Source organism: Vulpes lagopus, chromosome 12 (assembly GCF_018345385.1).
Source record: "Vulpes lagopus strain Blue_001 chromosome 12, ASM1834538v1, whole genome shotgun sequence".
Lineage (NCBI taxonomy): Eukaryota > Metazoa > Chordata > Mammalia > Carnivora > Canidae > Vulpes > Vulpes lagopus.
In genome coordinates, this window is record NC_054835.1 from 27,823,989 (window position 1) to 27,844,132 (window position 20,144).

The following is a 20,144-nucleotide window of genomic DNA, read 5'->3' on the forward strand; positions in this document are numbered from 1 at the left end:
ACAAGACAATAATCCTAAGCAGGCTCCATGCCTAACAGTGATTCTGATGCTGGGCTCAGACTCACAACCCTGAGTTCCTGACCTGAGCTCAAATCAAGAGTCAGATGTTTCACTGATGGAGCCACCTAGGTGGCCCTTCAGAATAAATTTTTTAAGACTGGATGTCTGAAAGTTTTTTTATTCAGTTTTTATACTTGATTGACAGTTTAATAAAATTTGGTACATAAATATTTATTGAAAGACTCTTGTTTTTCTCTTTAGTATTCCCATTCTTAATTGTGCATGTGTCTCTAGTCCAGAGACTATTTTTTTCCCCTCCAGAGAATAAACTAGCACGTTTCTGCTAAGTGTTGGAACAAATTTAAATCATCTGTGGTAGAGTGGGGGCAGAGATCTGGGGATCTATGTGCTTTTATTTTAACAGCTTTATGGAAGAATAATTGACAAAAATAATTGACATGTATTTAAAATATATAACTTGACAAATTTTGATAAAGTATATAGCTATAAAACTGTCACTGTAATCAAGATAGTCAACATATTCATCATCCCTCGAAATTTCTTTGTGCCTCTTTGTAAGTTTTTCTCCTGCTTTTCCCCACAGTTCCTTCCCCAGGCAACCCCCTCATCTGCTTTCTATCATAGATAAATTTGCATTTTCTAGAATTGTATTTAATTGGAATTATATATATTATGTACTTAATTTATGTTGGGCTTCTTCCAGCAAAATTTTTTTGCAACTCCTTCGTATATCAATTGTGTTACTTGTGGGTAGTATTCTTTTGTTGTATTTATTTATTTATTTATTTATTTATTTATTTATTTATTTATTATTATTTTTTAAATTTTTATTTATTTATGATAGTCACAGAGAGAGAGAGAGAGAGAGAGAGAGAGGCAGAGACATAAGCAGAGGGAGAAGCAGGCTCCATGCACCGGGAGCCCGATGTGGGATTCGATCCTGGGTCTCCAGGATCGTGCCCTGGGCCAAAGGCAGGCGCTAAACCGCTGCACCACCCAGGGATCCCTTGTTGTTTTTAAAATATATTTATTTATGTAAGTAATCTCTATGTCCAATATAGGGCTCAGACTCATGACTCCAAGATCAAGAGTTCCATGCTCTACTGACTGAGCCAGCCAGGCTCCTTTTTTTTTTTAAAAGATTTTATTTACTTATTCATGAGAGACACAGAGAGAGAGGCAGAGACATGGGCAGAGGGAGAAGCAGGCTCCATGCAGGGAGCTGGATGTGGGACTTACTTCCCAGACCCGTGATAACAACCTGAGTCAAAATACAAAAATCAATTATAGGAGCACCTGGGTAGCTCAAGCACTGAGCTGCCCAGGTGCTCCTATAATTGATTTTTGTATTTTGATCTTGTATCCTTCAATCTTGCTAAATTTATTAGTTCTAGTAGCTATTTTGTAGATTTCTGGAATTGCCTGCAGATAGTCATGCTATCTTTGAATACAGACAGTTTTCTTTTTGCTTTAGTTTCCTGTCAGGTTTTACTGACCAGAACTTCTAGTATAATGTCAATTTATGATGGTAGCAGTTTATTGTAGATGTATTCTCTCTCTCTCTCTTTTTTTTTTAAGTAGGCTCCATGCCCAGCATGGAGCCCATGGTGGAGCTCAAAGCCACTACTGTGAGATTGAGACCTGAGCTGAGATCAAGAGTTGTTCAACTGACTGAACAACCCAGGCTGGCTGTCTTATAGATATTCTTTATCAGGTTTAGAAATTTTATTCCCATTTAATGGGATTTTTCATCAGGAATAAGTGTTGGATATTGTCAATTTTTTTTTCTGCATGTTTTGAGATTATCGTATGGCTTTCTTTTTTCATTCTTTAAGTGAATTAACTTTTTAAAAAAATATTATACCAACTTTGTACTTCTGGGATAAAAACTGTGGTTTGGTCAATGTATTGTCCTTTTAACGCATTATTGGATTTGATTAAATCAGATTTTGTTTAGACTTTTTGCATTTTTGTACCTGAGGTATATTAGATGGTAGTTTATTTTTCTCGAAGTATCTTTGTCTGGCTTTGTTATTAGAATAATGATGGCCTCAAAGAATTGTAAAGTATGCCCTCTTCAGTTTTCTGGAAGAAGTTGAGTAGGATTGATATTATTTCTTTAGATGTTTGATAGAATTTACCAGTGAAGACGTTGGGGCCTTGTTTTCTTTGTGGAGCGATTTTCAACTACAAATTCAGTTTCTTTAATTGATATATTCTTTTTTTTTTTTTTTTTAAGATTTATTTGTTTGTTTACGATAGACAGAGAGGCAGAGACACAGGAGGAGGGAAAAGCAGGCTCCATGCCAGGAGCCCGACGTGGGACTCGATCTTGGGACTCCAGGATTGCGCCCTGGGCCAAAGGCAGGCGCCAAACCGCTGAACCACCCAGGGATCCCCTAATTGATATATTCTTATTTTTTATTTCATTTTAGTTTTTTAGAGTGAGCAAGTGCCGTGGGTAGGGGCATAGGGAGAGGAAGAGAGAATCCTAAACAGGTTCCATATCTGGTGTGGAGCCCAGTGCAGGGCTCAGTCTCACAACTCTGAGATCATGACCTGAGCCAAAAATCAAGGGTCCATTGCTTAACTGGGTGAGCTTTGGTAGTTGGTGTCTTTCAGGGAATTTTTTTCATTTCATTTGAATTAGCCAAAAATATCAGTGCAAAATTTATGATATTCTCTTCCTACTCTTTCAAAATTTGTAGAATGCAGTGTTATCATCTCTTTCTTTCCTATATTGATAATTTGTGTCTTTTTCTCCTGATCAGTTGGCTAGAGGATATCTATTTTTGTTGATGTTTTCAAAGACTTAGCTTTTGGTTTTTCTCGGTTGTTTTTGTTTTTTTATTTCATTGATTTTTATTTCGATCTAATTGTTTTGCTTAGTTTGAATTTATTTTGCTCTTCTTTTTCTAAAATCTTAAGACAGAAGCTGGCATTATTGATTTGAGAAATTGTGTTCAAAGTGCTTTTTTTCCTTTGTGATATCCTTTGATCATGAGTCCTTCAGAAATGTTACCTAGTTTCTGCATGATAGGAAGTTTTTCTAATAATACGTAATATGAAGTCCAGTTTTGTGGTAATGTATAGGTCTACTACGTTGTGAATTTTCTGTCTACCTGTTTTATTATTGAGAGAGGGCTGTTGACATTTTCAACATAATTGTCTTTTCTTTTGTCAGTTCTATCAGTTTTTGCTTCATGTATTTTGAAGTCATACTGTTTGGGTCCTAAACATCTAGAATTGTGTTCTCTTGATTAACTCTTCACTGTGAAAAGACCTTCTTTATCCTTATAACATTTTTTGCTTTGAAATTTATTTGGTTTCACAGAGCCACTTCATCTTTAGTGTTACTGTGACATATCTTATTCTGTTATTTTATTTTTAATGCATTTGTTTCTAAATATTTAAAATCTGTGTCTTGTAGATAGCATATAATTGGATCTGGTCTTTCAAATCTGGTTGGACAATTTTACTTGTAACTGCGTTGTATTTACTGATATAGTGAAGTTTGAGTCTAACATCTTGCTGTTTGTATTCTCTTTGTCCCATCAGTTTCTTGTTACTGTTTTGGTTATTTTTGAATTGAGTTTTTTTTTTTTTTTTTTTGAAAATTATTGTCAGTGAATGACACTGCTATCAATAATAAACAGATTAATTTGAACTTATAAAGATACCCCACAATGATCTACTTGATAATACATAGATCTAGAGAATGATGAGGAATTTAAAGTGGGGGGAAAAACATTACTAGTGATGAAAATGAACATTGACATAAGGGAACAGTCTACCTTAAGATAAAGAAGATAGAACAGGGGCAGCCCCGGTGCACAGCGGTTTAGCACCGCTTGCAGCCCAGGGCATGATCTGGAGACCCTGGATCGAGTCCCACGTCAGGCTCTCTGCATGGAGCCTGCTTCTCCCTCTGCCTGTGTCTCTGCCTCTCTCTCTCTCTGCATCTCTATGAATTTAAATAAATAAAATCTTAAAAAAAAAAAAGAATATAGGACAGTTATGATTTTCTATTCTAGGATAAAATCAGAATACCAAAAGCAGATGCTGACAGAATTATAAGGTTCTGATAAAATCACTCTAGTGAGTGATTAAATATTTAACAAAATGATCGCACCAACTAACAAGATGTAAGAATAGAGGATATTTGAAAAAAAAAATTAAGATGTTTTATCTAAAAGTTATGTGTGGAACTCTGAATCCTGGAATGGAGAATACATATTCTTTTTCAGTTCATATGAAACCATTTCAACACTTGATTGTGTACTAAGGTATTTAGAAATCTGAAGAAATTGGGATCCCTGGGTGGCTCAGCAGTTTGGTGCCTGCCTTTGGCCCAGGGCGCGATCCTGGAGTCCCGGGATCGAGTCCCACGTCAGGCTCCTGGCATGGAGCCTGCTTGTTCCTCTGCCTGTGTCTCTGCCTCTCTCTTTCTCTCTCTCTCTTTCTCTCCCTCTCTATCGTAAATAAATAAATAAATAAATAAATAAATAAATAAATAAATAAATAAATAAATCTTTAAAAAAAAAAAGAAATCTGAAGAAATTTCACAAATTTGTATAAAGAACATGTTCTGTGACCACAATGTAGTTAAGGTAGACATCAAAAATGAAAACATTATTTAAAAAATTTTATGTGGAAAAACCCAAAAAAACAAATTTTATGTAAGTATGCACTCAGTTAAATATACACATAGTTACCGAACTAAGGAGGACATTGCAATTGAAATGATAAATTATAAATATACCAGTCATAGCTAAGGGGTATTTAGGAGGAGAATTTTAGACTAAAATTCAGTTTAAGAAAATTATGAATAAATGAGGTTAAGTATTCAACTAAAGAAGCCTTTATAAAAGAACAATAGGGATCCCTGGGTGGCGCAGAGGTTTGGCGCCTGCCTTTGGCCCAGGGTGCGATCCTGGAGACCCGGGATCGAGTCCCACGTCGGGCTCCCAGTGCATGGAGCCTGCTTCTCCCTCTGCCTATGTCTCTGCCTCTCTCTCTCTCTCTCTCTCTCTCTCTCTCTCTGTGACTATCATAAATAAATAAAAATTTTAAAAAATTTTTAAAAAAAGAACAATAATGTAAAAGCATAAAATGGAAAAGAAATTGTGAAGATACTGATGAAATTCACAAAAGAGAGTGCCATGAAATAGGTGGAAGTATCAGTATACCCAATATTGGATCTTTGAAAAACATAAATAGATGATATTCTAGCAAGGTTATCAAGAAAAATGAAGTAAGTGTCTAATATTGGGAGGAAGAATTGGAGTATAAATACAGTAGAAATTTATTTTTCTTATTTTTATTTTTTATTTTTAAAAAGATTTTTATTTTTTTATTCATGAGAGAGAGAGACAGAGACACAGGCAGAGAGAGAAGGAGGCTCCATGCAGGGAGCCCAATGTGGGACTTGATCCCGGGACTCTAGGATCACATCCTGGGCTGAAGGGAGGCACTCAACTGTTGAGCCACCCAGGTGTCCAATACAGTAGAAATTTAATTTTTTTTTGTAATTTAATTTTTAAAAGTAAATATTTACATTGTGTTTATATATATATATATATGTAAACACAAATATGAGCAACTTTATTGAAGTAGAATCTATATGAAGAGGATAATTTTAAGGAAAAAATACTTATTTATTTTTTTGGCTCCATGCCCTGTGTGAACTTGAACTCATGGCCCTGATGTCAAAACCTGAGCTGAGATTGAGAGTCAGACACTTAACTGAATGAGCTACACAGGCACCCATAGAAAGTATATAATTTAAAGAAGAAATATTAAGTAAATTTTATTGGTAATAAGTCTTCTTCAAAAGGCATTAAATTCAGACTAAGGGAAAATTTTTATCAGATCTTTAAATATCAGTCTCCTGTCTTAAGTAATTTTTTTTTAGCAAACACAGAAGTACTACCTATCATTCTTTGAGATGATGTAACATTAATAATCAGTTGTTCTGGGCAGCCTGGGTGGCTCAGCAGTTTAGTGCTGCCTTCAGCCTAGGATGTGATCCTGGAGACCCAGGATCGAGTCCCACATCAGGCTCCTTGCAGGGAGCCTGCTTCTCCCTCTGCCTGTGTCTCTGCTTCTCTCTCTCTCTCTCTCTCTCTCTCTCTCTCTGTGTCTTCCATGAATAAATAAATAAAATCTTTAAAAAAAAAAATCAGTTGTTATAAGAACAATATAAGGAAATTGAAGCTCAATTTTATTGTAAACATAAATGCCAAAATCTTAAATATATACTATCAGACAAATCAGTAGACTATTTATGAAAACAAGCAAGAACAGGGTGCCTGGCTGGTTCAGTTGGTGAAGTGACTCTTAATCTTAGGGTTGTGAGTTCAAGTCCTATGTTAGGTGTAAAGACTACTTAAAAATAAAATCTTAAAAAAAAAAAGCAAGACCAGGCAGGGTTAATCAAAGGAATGTTTCATTATCAGAAAAATCTTCCTGATTATAACTTGAGATTAAAGGGAAAAACTGGGGGATCTCTGGTTGGCGCAGCGGTTTAGCACCTGCCTTTGGCCCAGGGCGCGATCCTGGAGACCCGGGATCGAGTCCCGCGTTGGGCTCCCGGTGCATGGAGCCTGCTTCTCCCTCTGCCTGTGTCTCTGCCTCTCTCTCTCTCTCTCTCTCTCTCTCTCTGTGTGACTATCATAAATAAATAAAAATTTAAAGGGAAAAACCGGGGCAGCCCGGGTGGCTCAGTGGTTTAGCGCCACCTTCAGCCCAGGGCCTGATCCTGGAGGCTCGAGATCAAGTCCCACGTCAGTGTCCCTGCGTGGAGCCTGCTTCTCCCTCTGCCTCTCTCTCTCTCTCTCTCTCTCTCTCTCTCTCTCACACATAAATAAATAAAGTCTTTAAAAAAAAAAATAAAGGGCAAAACCTTTATATATATATGAGTATATGGGTAGAAATGAATAGGGTAATATTAAATTTTGGGGGGATAATATTAATTTTTAAAGCAACATTATTATATTTGATCCTCATTCAGGGCCAAATTACTTAGCAAACTAGGAATAAAAGGGAATTACATTAACTTTATTTTAAAGGTCTATAGGAAATAATCTAAATGGTGTAAAATATGAGAAGCTCTCTGATATAGAATCCAGGTTTGCCTCCTATCGTTGCTTCACTTCTGAGTGTGCTGGTCCTGTGTATTTTTTTTTTTTTTTTAAGATTTATTTACTTACTTTAGAGAGAGAGAGAATCTCAAGCAGACTACTCACTGAGCTCGGAGCCTGACATGGGCTCAATCCCATGACCCTGAGATCATGACCTGAGCCCAAACAACGAGTCGGACGTTTAACTGACTGAGCCACCCAGGCTCTGGTCCTCTGTATTAAGTATAAATGTAGTGTAAGTGGAGTATAAATATATTGAAAGGAAGAGATAAAATTTGTTTTTGCAGAGGATGTGGTTATCTATGTAGAAAGTATATAACTTACAGCTTTTTAGTGAGTTTATCTTGGTTGCTGGATGTATATTTAAGACATAAAAATCAGTAGTGTTTTTGTATATCAGGAATAATCAAAATTGAAAAAATATTTCAAAAAAAAGAAATCTCATAGTAACAAAAAATAAGAATTTTGAATAAGTTTAATAAAAGATGTTGAAGACCTTTGTACACACTATTATAAAACAAGAAAGAATTGAGTGAAAAAATATTCTATATTTCATTGGTTCTCAGTTGTATGTTATACTATCTGAAATGAGATGTGTTTTTTTTTTTTTTTTGAGATGTGTTTTAACAGTAGATACAGCACAGCCATAATTGACTTTTTTTTTCCTTAATGGCAGGCATATCAAACAGTTATGTTTAATGATCTATGGCCTGTTATATTTTATGGACTACAATATATTTATCTAGAGGAAAATTCAGTATTACAAATGTACTAGTCTCTTGAATCTTATAAGTGCAGTTCAGTCTTTATTTCAACATGAATTTTCTCAGAATTTGGTAAAATTCCCATATTAAAATAAAAAGAGCAAAGGGCCCCCAAATAGCCAACATACTCCTGAATTAAAAAAAAAAAGTTGTGTTTCTTGTCCTATATCAAGACATAATGTGAGAAAGTTGCATATGTGTACAAGGAACTATGCACAAGGGTCTTCGCTCCAGAGTTACATACATACATATATACCCATACATACATATATTTATTTATTTATTATTAAAGATTTTATTTATTTATTCATGAGAGACACAGAGAGAGGCAGAGACATAAGCAGAGAGAGAAGCAGGCTCCATGCAGGGAGCCTAATGTGAGACTCAGTCCTGGGATTTCAGGATTACGCCGTGGGCCGAAGGCAGGTGCTCAACTGCTGACCCACCCAGGTGTCCCCAGAGTTACTTTTAATAGTGAAGAATGGGAAGCAACCCATATGTCCGTTGATAGAGAAAAATAACTTATATTATATTCATGCAGTGATGTTCTTTAAAACTGCTGAAATGAGTTAAAACTGCTTAAATATCAATAAATCCCAGAAACACTAGTAAGTAGAAGATGTAGGCTACATAGTAACATATCCTGATAGTATTTATGTAAAGTCTAGAAATATTCAGAACATCGCTAAATACATAATACATGTGGAAACACGTGAATAGCAATAATTAACTTCAGTTGAATGAATTACCTTTGGAGAAAGTGGGATCAAGGAAGGATATTCTTAATATGCATTCAGTAAATATTTGAACAAAAGCTATAAGTTTTGATATTTTTCATATACTGGTCATATCATTCTTCATGAGCTATCTGCAACTATCATTTTAAAGATATAAGCCTAGTTATAGTGTCGTGTGATGAATATCATCTATATGAGATTTGATAGTGTATTAATTTGGTAGGGCATCCATAACAAAATACCACAGACTAGGAGGCTTAAACAACAAATTTATTTTCTTACGGTTCTGGAGGCTGGAAGTCCAAGATCAGTGACATCAGGTTTGCTTTACCCTGCGATGTCTCTTGCAGATGGCTACTTTCTCTGTCCTTCTCTGAAGACCTTATCTCCAAAAATAGTTACACTCTGAGCTTTTAGGGGTTAGGACCTAACATAGGAGTTTGATGGAGACACAGTTTAATCTTTAACAGTTCATAAAGCTTTCTCACAAATGGCTTTGTGATTGTTATAACAATCCCAGTGAAGCAAGCAGCAGTAGATACTATTCCAGTTTTACAGATAAATAGACTCTGAAAGTCGTATGAGTGCTTGGCAGAATTAGGACTTCAAATTGATTGTCTTGAATTGAAAGTCTTTTTAGCGACCATGTTTATTTTACTAAAATTGAATTTCTCAGTTTTTACCTTTGGCACTAGATAAAGTAGTGTTTTCCAAATTGATATGGGTTAAGACTTCTTTGTGTCTGTTACTTTAAAAAAAAAAATTTATTTATGAGACACAGAGAGAGAGGCAGAGATACAGGCAGAGAGAAGCAGGCTCCCTGCAAGGAGGCCTATGTGGGACTTGATCCCAGAACTCCAGGATCACGACCTTAGCCAAAGTCAGATGCTTAACCGCTGAGCCACCTGGGCGTCCCGCATCTGTGGGACATCTTAACATCTCTTTCTCTCCTGGAATGCAGTTTGAGAAATCTTTGTTTGAGGGCTCTTGACTTATAGAGGTTTTCTCATTAATATATATAATAGCTTTACTATGCCAGGCTAAAATATATTTGTGGTTGCTGAAAGTTGGATTTATGCTAATATGTAAGGAGAAAAAAATGCATTAAAATCAAATATGCTTGTTCAGTGATTTTATTATTAGAATGGAAATAACCTAGATTCTATGTAGATTCTTAACTCTCAAAACCACTTTGAAAGTCATTCTGTTTTTCTTTATCTCATTTTTTCAATATATAGACCAAATAATTTAAGATTTATTATTTTTAAAGATTTTATTTATTTATTTATTTATTTATTTATTTATTTATTTATTTATTTATTTATTTATGAGAGACACATGGAGAGAGAGGCAGAGACGCAGGCAGAGGGAGAAGCAGGCTCCACGCAGGGAACCTGATGTGGGACTCAATCCCAGGACTCCAGGATTACTCGCTGGGCTGAAGGCAGGCGTTAAACCGCTGAGCCACCCAGGCATCCCAAGATTCATTTTATTTTAGAGAGAGAAAGAGCACATGTGAGCAGGAGGAGAGACAGAGGGAGAGGGGGAGAGAGTCCTCAACAGACTCTCTGCTGAGCACAAAGCACTCTCTGCTGACTGACTCAAGGCTCCATCCCAAGACCTTGAGATTATGACCTGAGTCAAAATCGAGAGTCAGCTGCCTAACCAGCAGAGCCACTCAGTCCCTACTAACCAAAATAATTTCTATTTTTATTCTTTATTAAGGATTTGAGATGCCATTAAATATTAATTTTGTTTATTCAGTTTTTTTCCTCACACAGCTGCGGTCTTGTAGTAAGAGTGAGTTGATATCTAAGAGCTCAGAGATCCTCATGATGTTTCAGCAAGTTCATCGAAAGCCCATGGCTTCCTTTGTTACCACTCCTGTTCCACCAGACTTTACCAGGTATGACAGTTTTTTCATTTGAAGTTCATGTGCAAATACATATACTTGTTTCAAAAGAATATTATTTTTCTTAACTCCATGGTTTTCAGGGTGTTACTTAAAATGATGTCATCTGGTGAACTTTAGTTATGCATGTAAATCTGGTTAAAAATAATTCTGGTGGACTTAGCTTTTGATTACAAAGAGCGGATCTTGAATTAGGAGTTAGTTTCTTCCCAGAGTGTCACCTTCTATAGAAAAAGTAATTGATCCCAATTCAGTTTTATCAGTATCTGTTCATTCTTTTAAATTGAGATAAAATTGGCAGCAACCTCATATTAGTTCCAAGTGTACAACATAATGATTTGATCTTTGTAAATATTGCAAAATGATCACGACAATAAGTCTAGATAACATCTCTCACTATAAACAGTTACAAAACCTTTTTTTTGGAATGAGAACTTTTAAGATGTACTCTCTTAGCAACTTTTGTGGTTTTTTTTTTTTTTTTCTTAGCAATTTTTGGATATGCAGTACAGTGTTATTTACTATAGTCCCCATGCTGTACAGTATGTTCCTGTGATTTATCTTGTAGAATAACTGGAAGTTATACCTCCTGACCCCTTTTTTAGATAACACATATAAGTGAGATCATATGGTATTTGTCTTTCTCTTACTTATTTTACTTAGCATAGTACTCTCAAGGCCCATCCGTGATGTAGTATGTTCATTCTTTTATTTACCTCTTGAGATTACTTCTGTCTCTGTAACACATTGTTTTACATGTATGTTGCCAAAAACAAAACTCAGAAAATGGATGAAATGCCAAAAGATTCTGAAGGGGACATGATGTTACCTTCAGATCATAAAAGGTAGTGGGAGGAAATACTTGGTTGCATTCTATGCATAGTTTTAGTTTTTATTTTGGGTGGTCTTAGAATTCTTTTGAACAGCACATTCTTTCAAGCATGTGGTGTTAGAGCAGTTGTTCCTCACATTAGATGTAGTATGTTAGATTAAGTTGGATTCTTTTGAAAATTTTAAGTGCTAGCTCATACCTCTCAGGTTGCTTGAAATAAAATCCCTGGATGGATTAAACTGTTTGGACTGCCATAACAAAAATACCACAGACTGGATGGTTTCTACTGCATAAGTTTATTCTCTCTCAATTCTGGAGGCAAGAAGTCCCAAGATGAAGGTGCTCAGAAATTAGATTTCTGATGAGGCCTCTTGCTGGCTTGCAGACAGCCACCTTCTCCCTGCATCCTCATAAGACCTTTTCTTTCAAGCACAGAGATTAGTGTCTGGTGTCTTTTCCTCTTCTAAGGACATGAACTTTTTTGAGTTAGGCTCCCTCCCACCCTTATAACTTCCGTTAACTTTAATTGCTGCCCTAAAAGTCCTGTCTCCAAATATGTTGGGGTTTAGAGCCTTAATATACAAATGTTGGGGGACAAAATTCAGTCCATAACATTGGGTACAGTAAGGCATTTCATTTGTATTTTGTTCTTTTTAAAATCTCCGTATTTCCTAAGATGAGAGGTTAAACCACTGTCTCAGAAGAAATCAGTACAACAGATTTTAGTCCATCTTAGACTTTAAAGATGGTTTATGGAATATTGCCATGTCTTTCTAGCATGTTGAGAGCTGTGTTACCTTTAGGAAATAGCATTTGTTTTAAAAAGGTATATGTGTTTAACTGCTTTTTCTTTTTTCTTTAATATGTGATCCCCTCCGATGGGCATTGATGTTACTAGACAGTATAGTGTGAACCAGGGTTCTTCAACCTTGGCATTGTTGATCAGGATAATTCTTTGTGGGGTTGAGGAAGCTTTGTTGTTTATTGTAGGGTGTTTATCAGTATCCCAGTAGCACCTTTTCCTTTACAGTTGTGACAAAAATAGTTCCAGACATTGCCAAATGCTTTCTGGGAGCAAAACTGCCCCTGGTTTAGAATCACTGATGTAACTGGACCACCCACAGTCCTATAAACAGAAGGGAAATTTCTTTTGACAACCAGAACTCAGGTAGTTCTCACTGACCAGTAAGTCTTCATTTCTCTCTGAATTAACAAACCAGATATAATACTCCTATTTTTTTTTAATTTTTTTTAATACTCCTATTTTAATCAAGCACTAAATGTTATTAAAAGGACTTGGTATTTACTATTGTTAAGTAGATTTGGGTGAACTAAGGATGTTCACCAGTATCTCAAGGCTACCTCTTTGATAACACGGTCAGTCATTTCAGTTTTAAAAAATACCTTTTCTGAACCATTCCATCACTAGTGGAATGAAATATAAGTTTTGACATAAATACCATACATAAAGATAAATGTTTTTCATATCAAAGTATGGTGCATAGATCACTTATTTCAGAACCACCCGTGGTGTTTGTCAAAATACAAATTCGTAGGCCTCTTCCTTGATCATCTTTGATGATGGTGTCTGAAAAATGAATCTTGGGCATCCTGAGTAATTCTGTGCTAAAGTTCGGGAACTGTAGATAGAGATAAACTCCTATGCTGATGCTGCTTGCAGCAGCTCATTAGGCAGGCACCTCTGCATTAGACTTCTTGTCAGTCACTCTTATATCCTCTAATTGTTTTGCTTTCTGTTCCTAACTGCCCAAGTGGCTCAGAACCCCAGCAAGTCCCTTCCTTTTCATTACCTTCTTTTTTGGGTGTAGATGGAATGGACTGAAATTGGGGAGGCAGGGAGCAAGGGAGGAAAGTAGGAGGAACATCAATAAAGAGGAAACCACCAAAAATTTAGAAAACAAAAATGTATGACAATTAAGGAGCTTTTCATGGATAAAGTTCACCTTAGGAAGGACTCTCTCTCTCCCCAGTAATGCTTATTACTGCCTTACTGGAGAGTTTGGCTTGTAACTTAACTGTAGTTGTTAAAGAAACTCAGTTTATGGATTGCAAAATACAGGAAGCAGGTGTTCATCTGTTGATGCCTTGTATCAGCATAGTAGAGATCCAAATAAGAAAGGCCAACACTTATTGACATTAATTTACGGATCAAATATTAGTTGTGCAAAAGCAGTGGTGAATGTTCCTAAGGTTTGTGGTCCTGGGACTGGATTCCCTTAAGTTCCATTATGGAGAATAAAGGTCACTGAACAAGTACACTGTTATTTACTTAAGACCATCTACATGTTCAGCACTGTTGTAAGTGCTACACAGGGGACACAGAGGAAGAAATAATAATCTTACTGCATATACATTACATATTAATATGTAATTAAATTCATTACATATTAAATAGTGGAGAGTTGTATTTTATTTTTTTTATTTTTTTTATTTTTTATTTTTTTATTTTTATTTATGATAGTCACACACACAGAGAGAGAAAGAGAGGCAGAGACACAGGCAGGGGGAGAAGCAGGCTCCATGCACCGGGAGCCTGACATGGGATTCGATCCCGGGTCTCCAGGATTGCGCCCTGGGCCAAAGGCAGGCGCCAAACCGCTGTGCCACCCAGGGATACCGAGAGTTGTATTTTAAAATCCAATATTTGTTAATGGATTACAGTTGACCTTTGAACAGTGTGGGAATGCTGGTTCCTGAGCATATGAAAATCCACATACACCTTTTTTTTTTTTAAAGATTTTATTTATTTATTCGCAAGAGACAGAGAAACAGGCAGAGACATAGGCAGAAGGCGGAAAAGCAGGCTCCATGTAGGGAGCCTGATGTGAGATGTGATCCCAGGACTCCAGAATCACGCCCTGAACTGAAGGCATATGCCCAACAACTGAGCCACCCAGGCATCCCAACACATACTTTTGATTCTCTAAAAACTTAACTGCTGATAGCTTACTGCTAACCAGAAGCCTTATCGATAACATAAAGTTGATTAAGACATATTTTGCATGGTGTATGTATTATATACTATATTCTTACTATAAAGTAAGCTAGAGAAAAGAAAATCATAAGAGAAAATACATTTGCTGTACCATGTTATATTGAAAAATATCTGATTATGAGTGAGCCTATACAATTCAAACTTATGTTGTTCAAGGGTCAGCTGTATAATGCATCCTGTTTAATGCTCCCAGGACTGGATCCCAGGACTCCAGGATCATGCCCTGGGCTGAAGGCAGGTGCTAAACCGCTGAGCCACCCAGGGATCCCCAAGAGGTGCTTGACAGTAGGATAGTAGCTATATAGTTAACTCTTGCAGGATAAACTTCATCTACTTACTATGAAAAAGATACAAGGTATTTATCTGTACACACTTACCATGAAATAAACATTATGTATTTTTAAAAATTTTACTTCTTTGAGAGAGAGAGAAGCACGCTCACAGGACCAGGACCAGGACCAGGGGTAGGGACAAAGGGAGAGAGAGACAACTTCACACAGACACCAGTCACATGGCCTTGAGATCATGACTTGAGCTGAAAATAAGAGGTGGATGCTCAACCGACTGAGCCACTTAGGCAGTGCCCTCCCTCCCCCACAAGTAATATATTTTTAAATCTATGCTGTGTTTTTCTGGCAAATCACTGATTTTTTTTTTAGGCACTGTCACAGTATGAAAATGCTATAGATGTTATATCTTATTTTGGTAATAAATTTTCATGAATTAAACTTTAGAAGATATATCTGAAGATGTAGTGAGATGGCTTGCAGTAGATCTTTTTGGTAAATTTATAATTTTATTTACTAAATATATAATACTATGTATATTATCTACAATAGTGTTCTTATCGTAAATGTTTTACTGACTCTAACTTTTGAGGTGTTCAAATGACAATTTGAGAAAAAACTATTCACATGATCTAAGGGTATATCCTGTGGTTTTGTGTAGCTCAGTTCTCTTTGGAGAAGACTGTATGGAGCTTTAAGTTGCCTGCGGTAATCTTGCCGTGTCAAGAAACTGTTAATATGCTTATCCACTCTGTTTGCCCCCATGTGATTATGTATTCTTACTCTACAAAATCGTATAGATTTATTTGCTAGTAAATATTTTTAATATAGTAAGGACTTAAAATATTTAAGAATGTCAATATTCCTCATAATTTGTTCTAGAGAAGGAAGTTTTCAGATTTATTGTGATGCCTTTTGTTGTTTCTTTTGACTTTTTTTATTTTTTTTTTATTTTTTTATTTTTTATTTTTTTTTTTTTAAATTTTTTTTTTTTAATTTTTATTTATTTATGATAGTCACAGAGAGATAGAGAGAGAGAGGCAGAGGCACAGGCAGAGGGAGAAGCAGGCTCCATGCACCGGGAGCCCGACGTGGGATTTGATCCCGGGTCTCCAGGATCGCGCCCTGGGCCAAAGGCAGGCGCCAAACCGCTGCGCCACCCAGGGATCCCTCTTTTGACTTTTTTTAAACCTGTTTATATCTATTTCATATTTTAGGTTTCCAGCCTAGGCACTCATTTCTTCCTTTCCCTGTTTCCTTGAATACTTTCAAAAGCTTCATATGCTATTTTAATATTTAATCATATATTGTTTCTAAAAAAAGCCAACTATAAAGTATTTGTTGAGTCTCTAATTGTGAACTTTTGATGTCAGCTTTTGATGGTTTATGAATTCCACTGATTTAATGGTTTAATTAAGGATTTAACACTGTTTCTTAGGGACTTAGTTTAACAGCATTTTAAAGATCTTACCAAGGGACTTAACTTTGGTTTTTAACTAAGTAAAACTTTAAACTTAATAAGCCAAATAATTTTTTTCCTTTTTGCTTTTTAGTGAATTAGTACCATCTTATGATTCAGCAACTTTTGTTCTAGAAAATTTCAGGTAAGAGTTTTTTGACAACTCAAGTTTTATACAGGAAGGTATCATTCCGGGGTAGGATGCAAACCTAATGAACTGTGTCACTCCATATGTAATCTTAGAAGAAAAAGTTTCATATTAGAAACATATAGGTCATTTGTCTGAATTGTATTATATCTTCAGGACATACTGCTTCTCTGGTCTGGGAAAAGGAACCATTTCTTTAAAGCTGAGGATCCACTTAGCCTTTGCTAAGGTGGGGCAAAAGGGATTATTAAAGTCGTTGGGCCCTACCACCCATCCTCAGAAATAAGAGGGGTGGGAAGGAGCCCATTTATCTTAGCTGAAAGTGAGATATTATGGATGAGAGGACATTATTGTAAGAAATTTGTAGGCTTTGTAACTTGTAAGTTATTTTGTTAGCTTTTACTGCATTTTCTCTAAGATTAGAAGCAAGGATCTTAGAACACAGAGATCTTAAGGGACCTATCTTCAAAGACCGCTTGGAAATGGAGAACCAAGAAATAAAAGACTTTTCCTTGGGGAGAGAAATTCCAGGAGATGATGATGACCATCAATATAAGGCCAAACTGTGAAACTATTACCACTTCCCATTTGTCTTATGGGATAATTTTGTGGCTAAAATATATAAACTTTCTGAGGATATCTCCACATATATTAAGAGTTAGCACATTTCTTAAGTTTTTCTATATAAGAAAAGGATAATTGTACTACAGGGATATGAAGAAGAGACATGTTTTTTTCTTTTCTTTAATGGTGAAAGATTGCTTGTTGAGGTGGTAATTAAATTCAGGACACTTGGTTTTATTTTTATATTCTCCTTTTCCTTTGAATGCCACAGTTTTATTTATTTATTTTTTTTAAGGATTTTGTTAGAGAGTGCACACAAATGGGAAGGGGCAAAGGGAGAGGGAAAGGGGACAAGCACACTCCCTGCTGAGCATGAAGCCCGAAGTGGGACTCAATCTCAAAGAGAGAGAGAGAGAGAGAGAGAAGCAAATTTCTCCACAGAGCAGGGAACCTGACACAAGGCTTTATCCAGAACCCTGAGATCATGACCTGAGCTGAAGTCAGACACTTAACTGAGCCACCTAGGTGCCCCTTGAATGTTGCAGTTTTGAGAATTTTTTTTAAACTTGAAACTGAAGATAATGCTGAATATTTCAGTATCATTAAATTTTCTTTTGTTTCAGAGTGTAAGTATATATAAATTTATACAGCAGAATCTCAATTTGTTCATTGACCTTCATTTACTTGTTTAAGGCTACAAATAAGTTAAAAAATGTGCTTGGAGTTTGGTTTTGCCTGCTGTTTTTTCACAACCGTTTTGATCTTGGGATTTGGTTGGTTTTCTTTTACTTCAGCACTTTGCGTCAGAGAGCAGACCCTGTTTACAGTCCACCTCTTCAAGTTTCAGGACTTTGTTGGAGGTTAAAAGTTTACCCAGTAAGTTTTTCATATTTCTAATAAATTTTGAAACCAAGGTCTTTCAGAGTTCTGTAGCATGCTGGTCCCCCCCGCCCCTTTTTTTTTTTTTTTTTGAGAGAGAGACAGAGCAAGCAAGGGTTGAGGGGCAGAGGGAGAGAAAGAATCTCAAGCAGGCTCCACACCCACCTCAGAGCCCAACGTAGGGCTTGGTCTCATGACCTGAGCCAAAATCAAGAGTTGAATGCTTAACTGAATGAGCCACGCTGGAGCCCCCACTTTTTTTTTTTTTTTTAATTTGAACATCTGTGTGGTTTTTTTTTTTTTAAGCAATTCATGAATTACGCAGTATTCCATATAGCAGAAGAGAGATGCTTCTTGGTTCACTTTTTTAGTGGAGTAACGAAAGTTAATGACTTTTTTTAAATTTATTTTTATTTTTTATTTATTTATTTTTTAATTTTTATTTACTTATGATAGTCACAGAGAGAGAGAGAGAGAGGCAGAGACACAGGCAGAGGGAGAAGCAGGCTCCATGTACCAGGAGCCCGATGTGGGATTCGATCCCGGGTCTCCAGGATCGCGCCCTGGGCCAAAGGCAGGCGCCAAACCGCTGCGCCACCCAGGGATCCCACTTTTTTTTTTTTTTAAGGACATATTTATTACTAAGGGTAACCAAAAAATGAGTTAAATGTGAACAGTATGAATCTTGAACTTACTGAATTCTATTTCTTGCTTCTAGGAAGATACTTCTTTTTAGAAGACATGTTTAAAATACTTATTTTAAAAGTCTTTTTTTAAAATAAAAATATAGATACAGAAAGCCATAAAAAAATACATGTATGTGCATTGCATACTTACAGTGCATTTCATTATGTTTCTTTGACCTAGGTATTTTCTGTAAAGTGGGAGCTAGATGCAGTGGCATGATGAGATGTATAATTGATTCTGATGAAAAGAGTATAAGCAGTAGTGTATTTTTAACCCATCATGTCTAGTTCCATCTCTTTTTTTTGTGATACTGGCCATTATCAATGCTCATTGCCTACATATGTTGTAAAATAGAGATATTCTCATTTTTCATTTATTGTAATACTTTTATAAAGATATTTTTCTAGGAGAAGCTTCCCATTATCTATTATTTGGTTACCTACTATTATAGTTCATAAAGAAGAAACAGGATTTGTTCCTGTTATTTACCAATTTTCCTTATTATTTTCTGGAAGTGATCAACTGGGTTTTTTAAAAAATGTCATTATGAACTCAGAGATTTATACATATATAAGCTCTTTAAGTTGACTGCTTTGTTACTTTGCTCTGACCCTTAAAGTCCCTAATGGTGACTCTAGTAGTTTCCTTTTACTCTAACATGGCAAGATGCTCTAGGCTTATCTCATACATTTCCTACTCCATATCTGGAATTGGCCATTTTATTCAAAGAGTCCTGATTCCTTTCAGTGGGGAAGTGGTATTTCAAAACTAAACTACGAGGGATGCTTGTTTATACCAAGTTGGTGACAGTTTCTAGGCCTCCTTAGTGGACAGAGGTAGGAAATACATAGATTAATATATGTGAGTATTTGTAAATGGGGAAATCTGCATTTATTTATCTTAAATTTATTTAATATACTTTTATTTCTTAGAGCAGTTTTAAGTTAAACATCAAATTGAGTGATAAAGGCAGCCCCCGTGGCTCAGCGGTTTAGCGCCACCTTCAGCCCAGGGCGTGGTCCTGGAGACCCAGGATCGAGTCCCACCTTGGGCTCCTTGCATGGAGCCTGCTTCTCCTTCTGCCTATGTCTCTGCCTCTCCCTTTCTCTCTCTCAATCTCTGTCTCTCATGAATAATAAATAAAATCTTTAAAAAAACAAAAACAAAAAAAAATTCAGGATTATAGGTTTGTTTTTTGTTTTTTTTTTACCTAATCTCCTATTACACCTGTGTTTCCTTGCACTGTAGGAATCCTACTTCTTTAATCTTTTGGAAGTTACAGAATTAGAATATCTCATATCAGCTCATATCAGTTACTCATTTGCTTTATTTTACCTGACAGACACAAATATCTCAGGATAGGAACTCTTAATTCTACTGTCAGTTTGATCATATACTACACTTTGTTTATCCCTTCATCTGTTGATTGACACTGGGTTGCTTCTACCTCTTAGCCATAGTGGATAGTGCTGCTGTGAACAGACAGTGAGAGAAGCAGGCTCCATGCAGGGAGCCTGATGTGGGATTCGATCCTGGGATTCCAGGATCACGCCCTGAGCCAAAGGCAGACAACTCAACCGCTGAGCTACCCAGGCGTTCCTGTTCTCTGTTTGTTTGAGAGCAGTCATTCTGATGGGCATGAGGTGATAATTTGGTTTTGATTTATGCTTCCCTATTGATTAGTAATATCGAGCAT

The 20,144-nt window shown here is 36.2% G+C and overlaps 1 protein-coding gene across 10 annotated transcripts in view; it reads left to right on the top strand.

Annotated features, from left to right (window-relative positions):
* TRIM37 (tripartite motif containing 37) overlaps window positions 1-20,144 on the top strand; it is a 254,753-nt gene that overhangs the window by 25,771 nt on the left and 208,838 nt on the right. For all 10 annotated transcript variants that reach the window (XM_041724289.1, XM_041724288.1, XM_041724287.1 and 7 more), the window contains 3 exons: window positions 10,446-10,570; window positions 16,265-16,315; window positions 17,677-17,758. In XM_041724289.1, the coding sequence (XP_041580223.1) occupies window positions 10,446-10,570; window positions 16,265-16,315; window positions 17,677-17,758 (258 nt within the window). The remainder of the gene's footprint in view (window positions 1-10,445; window positions 10,571-16,264; window positions 16,316-17,676; window positions 17,759-20,144) is intronic.